Here is a 13,612-nt window from a genome sequence, read left to right as displayed (position 1 = left end):
CACAAAGACGGAGACACGTTTCTTTTACTCTCAAGCGGAGTTTTACTCTCGGTCAAAAGAGGTTCCGACAACGCAGTACAGTTAACACCGGTAGTTCGTCTTTGGACAAATTTTCAATGGTGGCTGAGTGGAGCTGTGTGTTATAAAAACGAGCTGACTTTGTTTTATACAAACTTCCAAGTGTCATATGGGCCATATTTGAAGTCCGTACCGGGACTGTTTGACAAGATCAATGTTGTCGAGCTGGGCATGAAGTTTCTTATAAGAAATATGGTGCCTGTAGTAGCGCCCAAGTCATGGTTCGGGTAATCAGCTGTGAGGTTCTGGCAGTGATTTTGCTGCTCCGTCCTCTTCTGTCATAAGTCATTGAATAAAAGTCGTCATTCACGTAGAACCATCGTAAGTCGTCAAACACAACATTCCATAAAAGATTGAGATTAACTGTGGCTGAACACATAATATAACTTTATCGTTTGACCAACAATTTCTCCGATTTTCGAATACAGATGACCTTTAAGGAGAATAAGCGCCATTGATCTAATTCCATCGCCGAAGAATTTTTTTCTATTAAAACGTTTTTTTTTCATTGAACACATTATTTAAACATTATCGTGTGTATTTGATTATAATCACACATACACTGTAAGTCATTAAAACAAAGAAACCTTCATAAACATGTATTTTTAAAAATAATTTACAATTTATACGTTCTGTTAAACTAGAATGTTCTTTTTATTTGATTTTTTACTTTGTATTGTGACCAGCTTAAACATAAACACCATGTATTGCCTTCCTAATATGTCTCATACACTATCTTCAACATTATACTCCAACAGCAATTACAGCAATCGCTGTCTCCACAACTGCTGTCCCCCCCCCCCCCCACCGCTCAGTCTTCACCGGTCATCCTTCAATTTAACAGCTGTCACTCTAAACAGCTTAAACCCCAACAGCCTAAACCCCACCAACCTGAACCCTAACATCCTAAACCTCGGAAGCCTTCATTCCAACAGCCTATTTTCTCTTTTTACAAGCTTTTATTTAACTCACTTCCTCGTCAGTCTGTCTGTCTAGACGGAAACGCAGGAGTGAAAATTCGGAGAGTTCTACTTGACCGATACGATTCACAGTTGGCACGTGGGTCAAGACATGAAGACAATGCAATCTGAAACTAAATTTGACTTAATCGGATGCCTAATTAATTTTTTATGAATTAATTAAAATTTGGACCGAATTAGTAGGCATGTCTAGCCAACCACACCACACGCGTCATCACCTTCAATAGCTGCGCCATCACGTAATGGCTGCGTTCAAAAACCATTGCGCGCCTACTGAACGTGATGTTCAGTAGGCGCGCAATGGTTTTTAGTCATGTAACTCTATTGTAAATAAAACATGAAGTACTGAAAAAAAAATTCATAAAAATATTTATGTAATGATGCACTAAAAAGTAGAAAATAAATTATAGACTACTATTTAAATAACTATAAAGAAAAGCGTGGGTGTCTTCCTTAACATTAGTAAAGGTATCCAATAGATACTAAAGTTACCCACGCTTTTCTTTATAGTTATTTAAATAGTAGTCTATAATTTATTTTCTACTTTTTAGTGCATCATTACATAAAAGCTTGTTATTAAAACGTTTTTTATGAATTTTTTTTTAGTGTAATGTTACATTTAAACTTGTTATTAAACCGTTTGTTTTAGCATTTTATTTTAGTACTTTAATATTTTTTTATACAATAGAGTTGTATGACCAAACTCTATTGCACAGGAAAGGAACATGACCACGAGAAATGCGGGTATAATAGCGCGGTAAATATGACTTTATATAGGAACATTTTATTAATTATTTAACATTAATTTAGCATCCGATATTATGTCAGATCAGATTACCAACGGGGCTAGATTCTACGTGCTAAGTTTGAAACAAATCGGTCAGTTAGAATTGATCCAAACTTTGCTGGGCAGTTTCGACCAATGACAGACACACTGACATAGGAAGCAAGTAAATAAATGCATGGCAAACCGTGCTGAAAAGGAGTAAAACGGCTCAAAAGTTGAATATAAACTTTACAAATAATACTTAATTGTGTTGAAAGAAATCCCTTGCTTTCAGGATGATTGAAAATATGCTCATCAAATACATGAGAAATGCAACTTTGCAATAATGCCAAATACAATATGATGACGGATATAAAACGTTTAGTAGAATTCTTGTAAGATTAAGAAAAAACGATTCTTTTTAATTAATAGGGTCATAAAATGGTATTTTAGACACACATATTTTTGTTATCACGTCTACTATTTTTGAAGTAAAATAATTGACAAAATATTCAAAAGTGCAAGAAACCCATCATGACAAAAACAGGAATTCGGTGATTTTGTAGGAAGCATAACCCCTTATATATAACAATAAACTACTATTTAAAAAATATTAAGGGTGGGTCATTATACTAATTATTGGATACTTTTACTAATAAATAGGAAGGGACTCAACCTTTCCTTTATAGTTATTTAAATATTAGTGTATTACATTTTTTTTCTCCTTTTAGTTCATTATTAAACAAAATCTTGTTTTTAAATGTTTTTTTATTTAAGTTCTTTACATTTTTTATTACAACAGATTAGTATGACTAAAATCTAATGCACAGGAAATTAACATGACCATGACAAATGCGGGTATATCAGCGCAGTAAATAGTACTTTTTATACGAAAATTGTAGTAATTATTTAAAATTAATTAAACATCCGATCAGTCAAATATTATGTCAGATCGGATTGATTCTACGTGCCAATAACGAAACGAATCGATCAGTTACAATTTATTTAAATTTCGCTGCGCATTTTTGATCCACAAACAGAGAGACAGAGAGAAGGAACAAGTTAAATACATGCTTGTAAAAACTAGGCTTAAAGGGGAGTAAACAGCCTATATGGTGCATATAAATTGTACACGTAATACTTAATTGTGTTGGAGGAAATCCTTTCCAACATTATAATTAAAAACAAAGAAGAAGAGTGGGTGTGAGAAATGGATATAACTATAGTGTACAAGGATGCAAAATTCTCCATAGTTTTACCAGTGGAAGTTAATAATCCCGTATGCATAAAGCTATTGAAGAAAAATGTATTAAATGTGTACATGGAGCTATTGAAAGGTTAACTTGGGTTTATGGAACTGTAACTAAAATCGAATAGTCAATCATGTAGGGAAATTGAAACTTAATGATGTTGAATGTAACTTTAATTTAATTTCACATTAGGCCGTGAATTGTGAAATTAAAGTATTTATACATTTCTACATTATCAAAATCGTTTAGTGACGATAGTTTATCATGATTTTTCTAATTAACTAGAAGGCACGACCAGGCCTTGCACTGGCCTTTAAATAAAACGTACAAATAAAGGGTCATATGAAATCTCTACGACCCCACATACACACTCCAAAAACCCTGGCGCGGATATTAACACCTGAAAATGTTACCATTTCAAAGTATGTTGGTATCTAGCTGATCACTTGTTTATTTAGAACTTTTATCTGTTTAATTGCTATGCGAACTATATTGGATTAATGAGGATATAAAAATACTATAGAAAGATTCTAAAGCGTTACCGCAGTGGAGAAAAGCATGGGTTTTTTTAGTATCTATTGGATACCTTTACTAATGTTAAAAAAGACACCCACGCTTTTCTTTATAGTTTTTTAAATAGTAGTCTATAATTTATTTTCTACTTTTTAGTGCATTATTACATAAAAGCTTGTTATTAAAACGTTTTTTATGAATTTTTTTCCAGTACTTAACATGTTTTATTTACAATAGAGTTACATGACTAAAAACCATTGCGCGCCTACTGAACGTGATGGCGCAGCCATAGAACGTGTTGGCGCAACTATTGAACGTGATGACGCGTGTGGTGTGGTTGGATAGACGTGCCTACTAATTCGGTCCAAATTTTAATTAATTCATAAAAAAATTAATTGGGCATCCAATTAAGTCTAATTTAGTTTCAGATTGCATTGTCTTCATGTCTTGACCCACGTGCCAAGTGTGAATCGTATCGGTCAAGTAGAAGTTTCCGAATTTTCACTCCGGCGTTTCGGTCTAGACAGACAGACAGACTGTCGATGAAGTGAGTTAAATGAAAGCTTGCAAAAAAAAATTCATAAAAAACGTTTTAATAACAAGCTTTTAAGTACTAATGCACTAAAAAGTAGAAAAGAAATTATACACTACTATTTAAATAACTATAAAGAAAAGCGTGGGTCACTTTAATATCTAATGGATACCTTTACTAAAGTTTAGGAAGAGACCCTTGCTTTAAACAATTAGAACATAACAAAAATGTATTTTATCAAAATTTTTGTGAGACCTAAAAAATTTCCAATAAGTAGGGAGTAGACTTAGCATTTTATAAAATGTGAAGTTTAAAAGATATAGAAATTCTTTTAATTCACATTTACAAGCAGTGTTTAGTGAAAATGTGTGCAAAATTTCAGCTAAATAATATATTAAGTAGTTTTTGAGTTATAGTGATTTAACTGGTACAATTTTGTTGAAAAGTAACATTTTAAGAAAAACGCTAAATTGTGAAAAATTACTGAATTTTGAAAAAAAAAACGAGAAAAAGAGAAAACTATACCATAAAAGTAACCTCCCAGTTACATAAATTGCATATGTAGCCTCTTACTCGGCAATAAGAACATCTATTTTAGTTAGTTTTTAATGTTTATGTTGCTAAATGTTGCTCAATAAAGGTGAATTACGTCATTACTCTCATTAATTAAAAACAATTATAAAAAATACTAGCAATACGTAATATGGCAAAATAATTATTCAAAAATATTCAGAAATGAATGTAGTTTCAGAAACAATAGATCTTTAAATATCAACATTTCTGACTTAAATATGTATTTTTTTTTGGGGGGGGGGGGGGGGGAGGGGGGGAGGGGCGTTGGGGGGGGGGGGGGGGGGGGTAACCTGCCCTTAAATAAGATGAAACAATTACACGTTATACATTACAAAAATGGATTCCTAACACAATATCGAAGCCATTTCGGACCTGGTAGACCAGAGTGCAGATAAAGTAGAGTTTACGATTTTACGTGACCTTACCATATGACGTTATAGTGTAACGGACGCCAGCTAGCGTTTACTTTTCCAACAAAGTGTTTCTTTCAGACTTTTTTCTCTTGGGAGGGGGGGGGGGAGGGGTGGGGGGGGGGGAAATTTGACTAAATTTCAAGGTGGGGCGGAGACTGGTAAAAGTATATATTTTCTATATATTCAAATGCCTAACTAACTTAAACTCTGTTCCATAGGTGTCCTAATTTAAAACGTCCCCAAAGTAAACATAAATGTACACCTTGGTAAAAGTATTTATACTTTCTCTGAGAAAAAAATAACAGTGGTGTGCTACATGAGTCTATGTGGCCTAGCGATAGAACGCTAGACCGCTAAAGTCACGAGTTAAAATCTAGGTTCAAGTTAGAAGAACGTCCCTGAATTCACCCAGATATAATGGGTACCTAACTAGTGCTTGAGGAAATAAAGACGGCTGGGCATAATGCTGACCACATTATCTCTTTATACGCAGAGGGTACGGAAACAGGCGAACTATACTTCATTTACCACATAAACCGGGTCTTGCAAATAAAACTTTCTAGAAATATTATGAAGACTAAAGCTACTGCATGGGACTGTGTGGCTTAGCGGTAAAGCGCTAGACTGCTAAAGTCTCTAGTTTGAATACCGGTTCAAGTCAGTATAACGACCATGAGTCCAACCAGCCTTTTGAGTAGTTAATTTACGTTAGCGAAAAGTGATTGCCGATGGGCATAGTGCGGTCCACACTATCTCTTTATACGACCCGGTCACAAAGGTGAATGCCCGTTCACTTACCACATGAATCGTTAAGTATAAAAAGTGAACTATTTGTTCAAGCTGCTGCGCATCAGTATTTGTGTGCAACAATATTTGTTTTAGTCGCGCTTACAGCGGAACTGTATTGAAATGAACGGATGTGATAGACCCAAAAGTTACTTAGTCACGGATGTTTCTCTAAGTGATTAGCCTCGAGAATCTAAAATTCTTGAAAAAATAGTCACTGGTTCGTCTGTTGTAATGGTGTCGTTTTACACACGTGTTCTTACAAAACAGATCTTTTAGACAGTTTTAAAGGTAAAATTTATTTATTCTGTAAGTATTCTGAAACAATTGCAGACTTTGTTTTGGAACATAGCCTAGATAGACCTACATCAGCAGGATTTTTTATCCCTGCTGCTGATTTCCTTATGTTCCGCGCCTTCAATTCAGTCTGGATAATCTGGTGTAGTAACTACAACAATAGGTGAAGCTAGCAATGTGAAAGAAAGGTGACTAATTAATAGTGCTTAAATACAAGAGTGTATTGTGATATATTTACATAAATTACAATACTAATTGATTACTAAATATAATCAATGTCTAAATATGTTATACATCAATAATATACGAAAGTCCATTTAAACAGCAGTTGTTGACAGCAACCTTTGCTATATAAACAGCTGATTAGAGTTGGTTACCCAGAAATTCTAAAAATAAATAATATAATTTACTAAAAATTTTTAAAAAAATATGGCTGAGAACTTGAAAAGCTTGGTAGCCTATGTACCTTTATTTATTGCTTAAAATGTAAATAAAGTTGTTTAAAAATAGGGTTACCCGAAACATTTTTGTAGCTTTGTAAAACATAAATCCTCGTAAAATTCCAATTCACTAATATTTTGATTGTCACCTTTCTGTCACATTACTAGCTTCGGTCGAATTTACTGTCACATGTCAGTGGTAACACATGTGTAATGGGTAGTCAACAGACACGACTTGGGGGCCATTCTTGTGTCGTCACAACTTCTCCACATATGAATACTCGGGTCTAGGACATTACCTCCCCACTTGTCAATTTACATCCGGACATTAAACCCCCTAACCCTTACCCTAACCCTAACGCCAGACATATATCTTACCATAACTCCAAATTTAAGATAAAGCTTTTGCCTAACCATTCGCCGCATCGTAAATCTAAGCCGAACCCCAACCGCTAACCTTGACATTAATATTTCCCTAACCCTAACCATTACCCTAAACCTAACCCTAACCCTAACTTTAACCCTAACCCTAACCCTAACCCTAACCCTAACCCTAACCCTAACCCTAACCCTAACCCTAACCCTAACCCTACCCCTTACCCTAACCCTAACCCTAACCCTAACACTAAAACTTACCCTTACACTTACCCTTACCCTTACTCCTACCCTTACCCTTACCCTTACCCTTACCCTTACTGTGAGGGTGGGGATTTTTAAGATGCGAAACGAATGAATCCAATAACACACAGTTCAAGTTCCAAATACAAATATCTTTATTAAAATTATAAAAATAAATTTCCTACCTAACTAGCCTGTTAGATACTATCTACTACTACTACTACTACTAACTCTACTAACACGCCCTTCCATGACCAATCCTACCACTATCTACATTCTAACTGTTCTCTACATAACTACGTCTGCTCCATTCTGCAACCTAACACCTTCTGCCCTCGCTAGCTAATCATGATCTCCTAACTATCTACATTCTCGGCCGTCTCTGACCGCTACCTAACAACTCCTGGCCTATCGCTCTACTGCCCCACGCCTCAGTGGTCAGCTGACCGTCCCACGTGACCGGTCAGCCCTGTGCGCCCATTGGCCTCTCTACCCAACCAACTAGGCCTATAGTCTGTTTCTGCTAAACTATATCTGCTCAACATGTCTGACGAATCTTGCGTCATCACATATCTCCCTCCCTTTCTGTAGCTGACAAATTATATTTTTCAGCGTCTACTACTTATCTAATACATCAACAACTATCTATCTTACTACTCTATTCTATCCTTAACATCAATCATATAAATCAAATAAAAAATGGGACAGCACAGTTTACAAAAACATAAACTCTTGTGTCTGTGTTCTTGAAAGAAATGTCATTGTTTTAGTTCCTGAAATCTTACGGTGTGACTGGTGTCTCTGCTTGCTAATGTTTGTCTATGTTATGGTATGTGTGATTTCAATCATGTGTAACTCAGTTCTGGCTAGGTTGTCGTGTACTGGCCTTGAGCCAATCTTAGTGGTAATTTGTAACTGGTTGCACGGCTCAGCGAGCAGTGTAAGTGTATGTGAAAGTTATGTAATTGTTGGCGTTCCTCTGTGGTGGGTGGGTTGTGGCGAGTTTTGATGTAAATTCCCGTGAGGCGGGTGTAGGCGTAACTTTCGTTGGTCAATGTGATGACGCAACAAACTCAACGCTGGTTGAGACGTCCACGTAGAGTGGTTATACGATGAACTGGAGCTGTCTGATGCGGGGAAACAATGACGCAACGTTCCGACGCTGGGAACTTGGACGATGGGTCGTCTACCCTTTGTATGTGCCGACGTAGGTGTACGTAGCTGGCGGTCTGTTATTCAACCCCAGTGCGGGGGCGAAGCGGTGGCGATGCGTCCGCTGTCTTGACCAGGGCAATTCTCTGTTCAGTAGGGCTGGCCGCTGTCCAGGTAATTCAACGTAATCAGGGCTTCAGGTGGCGGCATTCTTTGAAGTGTCTTCCTCATCTCGTCTCATTCTGAATAAGCGTAGTGGGTCTGAAAATATGTATTACGAGACCATGAGCAATGGCTTTACATGACCATTTATTGCCCGCGCAGACAAGTATTCAGACAGAGGTACCTTCCATTAAAAAAAAAACCTCAATCCCAAATTTATACGTGCTGAACTTTTGTCTGGCGGTATAACAAACATTAAAAAAATAACATTACAACATAACCAAATAAAAAATCAGTACACTCTAATCTAACAACAATCTGTAAAGCCTAATAAACTCAATAGACGTAAACACTACCAGAGCTTAGAAATAGCTTCACAAAAGAATAGACATGTGAGTGTATATCAATAATATCGTGCCATTTCAAATCAACATTTCAACACGTGATCAAATAGTGGAGCAGCTCTCACTATGTGACTTTTGACTTGACCTAAACTGGCTGACTTGACTTAATGACTGACTTCACTTTTGACTTCAGTAACTTGACTTATTTCACATTAACTGACTTCAGTAACTTCATTTTAATAGATTTCTATGACTGACCTCGACTGACTTAACTTCGACTTCAACGACTTAGACGACTTAACTTTGACTTCAAAGACTTTTCCTTGACTTCAACGACTTCAATATGACTTCAAAGACTTCTTCGACGACTGACTTAGATTAACCTTACTTCGACTTCAAAGACTTTACTTTGACTTCAATGATTCCAACGACATCACTTTGATTTCCAAGACTTCACTATAACTTCAACGATTTCACTTCTTCACTATGACCTCAACGACTTTATTAACTGATTTAACTGACCTCAAACGACTTCTTTGACTTCACGCCGATTTCTCGGCGACTTAATTCCTAACATTCTTGATGACCAGAATTGTATGACTTTTGTTCTAGTTGCGTGACAGCGTTTCGGCCACCACGTTTTGTGTACCGCTGGCACCAAATATCCAGCACAAATCTAAACCCAAACGTTTAAAAAAATTTTGGAAGGTACTTATCTTTTTGGACATGTTGACTTTTCCCTTGTGTTGGTAATCCACTCGTTTCGGTTGAAGAAGTCCGCTTTGTGATGAGTTAGAGAAAGCAATACACAAGTCGTACTCCGTCATGAGTAACCAATATACTTTCTTTCCCGTCCTCAATCCGCGGTTCGTCCCGAGCTCCACCAGTTGTGAGGGTGGGGATTTTTAAGATGCGAAACGAATGAATCCAATAACACACAGTTCAAGTTCCAAATACAAATATCTTTATTAAAATTATAAAAATAAATTTCCTACCTAACTAGCCTGTTAGATACTATCTACTACTACTACTACTTCTAACTCTACTAACACGCCCTTCCATGACCAATCCTACCACTTTCTACATTCTAACTGTTCTCTACATAACTACGTCTGCTCCATTCTGCAACCTAACACCTTCTGCCCTCGCTAGCTAATCATGATCTCCTAACTATCTACATTCTCGGCCGTCTCTGACCGCTACCTAACAACTCCTGGCCTATCGCTCTACTGCCCCACGCCTCAGTGGTCAGCTGACCGTCCCACGTGACCGGTCAGCCCTGTGCGCCTATTGGCCTCTCTACCCAACCAACTAGGCCTATAGTCTGTTTCTGCTAAACTATATCTGCTCAACATGTCTGACGTAATCTTGCGTCATCACACTTACCCTTACCCTTACCCTTACCCTTACCTTACCCTTACCCTTACCCTTACCCTTACCCTTACCCTTACCCTTACCCTTACCCTTACCCTTACCCTTACCCTTACCCTTACCCTTACCCTTACCCTTACCCTTACCCTAACCCTTACCCTTACCCTTACCCTTACCCTTACCCTTACCCTTACCCTCACCCTCACCCTCACCCTCACCCTCACCCTCACCCTCACCCTCACCCTCACCTCACCCTCACCCTCACCCTCACCCTCACCCTCACCCTCACCCTTACCCTTACCCTTACCCTTACCCTTACTTTGCGAGAGGGGGGTGGGTAATTGACGAGGGATTAATTGATGGAGTAATAAGTAAAGTGGGTAATGTCGGGGTGGGGTATGTCCTGTTGGTAAGTGACGACCGGGGAGGAGGGGTAATGCCAATCCCGTGGTCTCTGTATATCTCTGTATATCAGCCACTCACGTAATTTGATTATGTTTTGAAAGTAGTGACTATAGGGTTAGCAATCTTTAAAACGAATATAAGCTTCATGGTGCACAAAGGGAAATCACGTCACATAACTGTTTTTTTTTTATGGTAGAGCGATCCAACTTGATTCTCTTGCCATTTAATCCTAGAGACGTCATACGAACTCGAGTGCAGTTAGCAATTCCAGACTTTCAACTTAGATATCGCACGCCCTGCTACCAACCACGAGCTGAAAACTTTCACTTAACCACAAACCTAACGTATCACTTTTACTTCTAGATTGTTCAGATAAAGAGCCTTGATCTATTTTTATACAGAGTGGTCCACACTATGACGGGAAGAAAATTACCTCGCAGACATCAACCAAGCTTTAAAACGTCTCCTACGCAAGACGACGCATCATGTGACTTTACTATCGTGGTTGACGGCACTGAATTCAAAAGCCAACGGGAAATCCTGAGTTCAGCTTCAAATTACTTCGACGCTTTGTTTAGAAGCAACATGAGGGAGACAAAAGAAGGGAGGGTGGAGCTACAGGGTATGACAAGTGAGACTTTCGATATTCTTTTAAATTTCATCCACCAGCGTGTCCATGGTCTGACGACTGATAACATTGATGACATCTGGGATGCAGCGAATCGTCTGGATATAGCAATATATCTTAAAGAAATAGAACATTTTGTCATCGATAATTTATCAATTGATAATCTATGGCACTTTTATTCAAAAGCTGTCGATTTCAATTCCAACAACGTCAAAGACGGCTCGGTAATGTTCATGAAACAAAATTACGAGCACTTTTGTAATATAAAAGAGTTTCTGAATTTGCCGTTTCCTTTAGTGCTATCATGCATTGAAAGTGAGAAGTTGAATGTGAGGACAGAGGACTCAGTTCTGGAGTCTATTTTAACCTGGGTTTCACACGGAAAATACCAACAAGGTGCTTGTATGACACGTGAACGCAGCAAAAAGAGAATCTCGTGTAAGGATGATGAACTTCAGAACAATGAGAGTCATTCTCATGACGTCACTACTTCTGTTGGCCAGATTTGTGAATCAGGAACCGTAACTCAGGCTGGCGAAATATCAACTGACAAGCCTGGCAATAACTTCAGAAAACATGGCCAGCAAGATGACTTCAAAAATGAGGACCACACTGATGTCGTCACAAAATGTAGCCGGACAGGCGATCGAGCAAATTATCTCTGCAAACTCATGTCTAGTGCCAAACTTACTTTAGCCACCGACAGTTGCCTACAGAGTTTACTCAAAAACTCCTATATAATCCATTGTCCAGAAGCCTATCGGGAAATACAAGAAGCCCTGAAATACAAGTGTGGGGTGTATCCTCTAGAGAGCGCCATATTGACCCCTCTTCGAGCGAGCAACGAAAAAAGAAATGCCTTGGCGTTTGTTGGAAATAGTGTTCTGTATCTCTACGATTTGGAGAGCAGGACTTTAAGTAACGTCATGCTCCAGAATGTAAAGGGACGCTACAGAAAATTTAAGTCTGTCGTCTCGTTGGGGTCGACACTTTGCTTCACATGCGAAAAGTACTTAAGAAATTGTCCTTTCGCCACGCACAAATGCTGCATGGCAACTGTCCTTTTGTTAGACGAGAATAAATGTTTATCAACCTTGTATGAATTGTGCGGTAAACACAACTCGCTCTCTACTTTATTTCGTGTCAATAACAAGATTGTTTGCGTCAAAAGAAACGATCGCTACGCTGCAACCAGAAGTCGCATAGTGGATCCAGGTTTCTTGAATACAGTCACATTAAACCCTGGTAATAATTTTATTCCCATCTGTGTTTTTGAAAATGATATTTTGCTGTTTAAGTTTAACGTAACTCACAATCTAACAGTCAACATTTACAATCTGGAAACGAATTCCCTAACAAAAACCAAAATACCAAATGTTGGCGTACGCATTTTTAACATATTGGCCATACACAAAGACAAAGACACGTTTCTTTTACTCTCAAATGGAGTTTTACTATCGGTCAAGAGAGGTTCTGACAACGCAATACAATTCACACCGGTAGTTCGTCTTTGGACTTTTCCATGGTGGCTGAGTGGAGCTGTGTGCTATAAAAACGAGCTGACTTTGTTTTGTACCGCAAGCCGTCGGCCACTCTGGCCAATTTTGACGTCCGTACCGGGATTGTTTGACAAGGTCAATGTTGTCGAGCTGGGCTCGAAGTTTCATATAAAAAATATGGTGCCTGTGGCAGCGCCTGTGTCTTGGTTCGGGTAATCAGCTGTGAGGTTCTGGCAGTGTTTTTTTTTGTTCCGTCGTCTGCTGTCACAAGTCATTAAATAAAAGTCGTCATTCAATGAGAACTATCGTAGGTCGTCAAATACAACATTCCATAAACGACTGATATTATCGGTGGCTAAACACATAATATAACTTTATTGTTTGACCAACTATTTCTTCGATTTTTGACTACATTGACAATTAAGGATTATAAGCGACTTTGATCTAGATCCATCACGTCGAAGAAACATGTTTTCTATGAAAACATATTTTTATAGTGCACAACATCATTATTTGAACATTATCTTATGTATTTTATTATAATCACAAATATACTGTAAGACATTAAAACTAAAATAACTTAAAAAGACGTATTTTTAATTCTTTTTTTTTTTACAGTTTTTACGTTATTTTTAACTAGAATATTCTTTTTATTTCATTTTTTTACTTGGTATAGTGACCAGTTTAAACATTAACATCATGTATTGCCTTCCCAATATGTCTCATACACTACCTTCAGCACTATACTCCCAACAGCAATAACAGCAATTGTTGTCTTCACAACTGCTGTCCCTCCTCCTCCCCC

General features: G+C 37.7%; 1 protein-coding gene across 1 annotated transcript; it reads left to right on the top strand.

Annotated features, from left to right (window-relative positions):
- The first annotated feature begins 6,077 nt into the window (after positions 1–6,077).
- LOC131944323 (uncharacterized) lies at positions 6,078–13,354 on the top strand. The gene is made up of 2 exons (XM_059304879.1): positions 6,078–6,182; positions 11,082–13,354. Exon 2 carries the CDS (start codon positions 11,095–11,097, stop codon positions 13,021–13,023), a length of 1,929 nt encoding a protein of 642 aa, XP_059160862.1. The 5' UTR covers positions 6,078–6,182; positions 11,082–11,094; the 3' UTR covers positions 13,024–13,354.
- The last annotated feature ends 258 nt before the right edge of the window (positions 13,355–13,612 follow it).

This window comes from Physella acuta, unplaced genomic scaffold (genome assembly GCF_028476545.2).
Source record: "Physella acuta isolate Inbredline_101_S28 unplaced genomic scaffold, ASM2847654v3 ptg000488l, whole genome shotgun sequence".
Lineage (NCBI taxonomy): Eukaryota > Metazoa > Mollusca > Gastropoda > Physidae > Physella > Physella acuta.
Note: the sequence above shows the minus strand (reverse complement) of the source record. Positions and strands in the feature narration are given on the sequence as shown.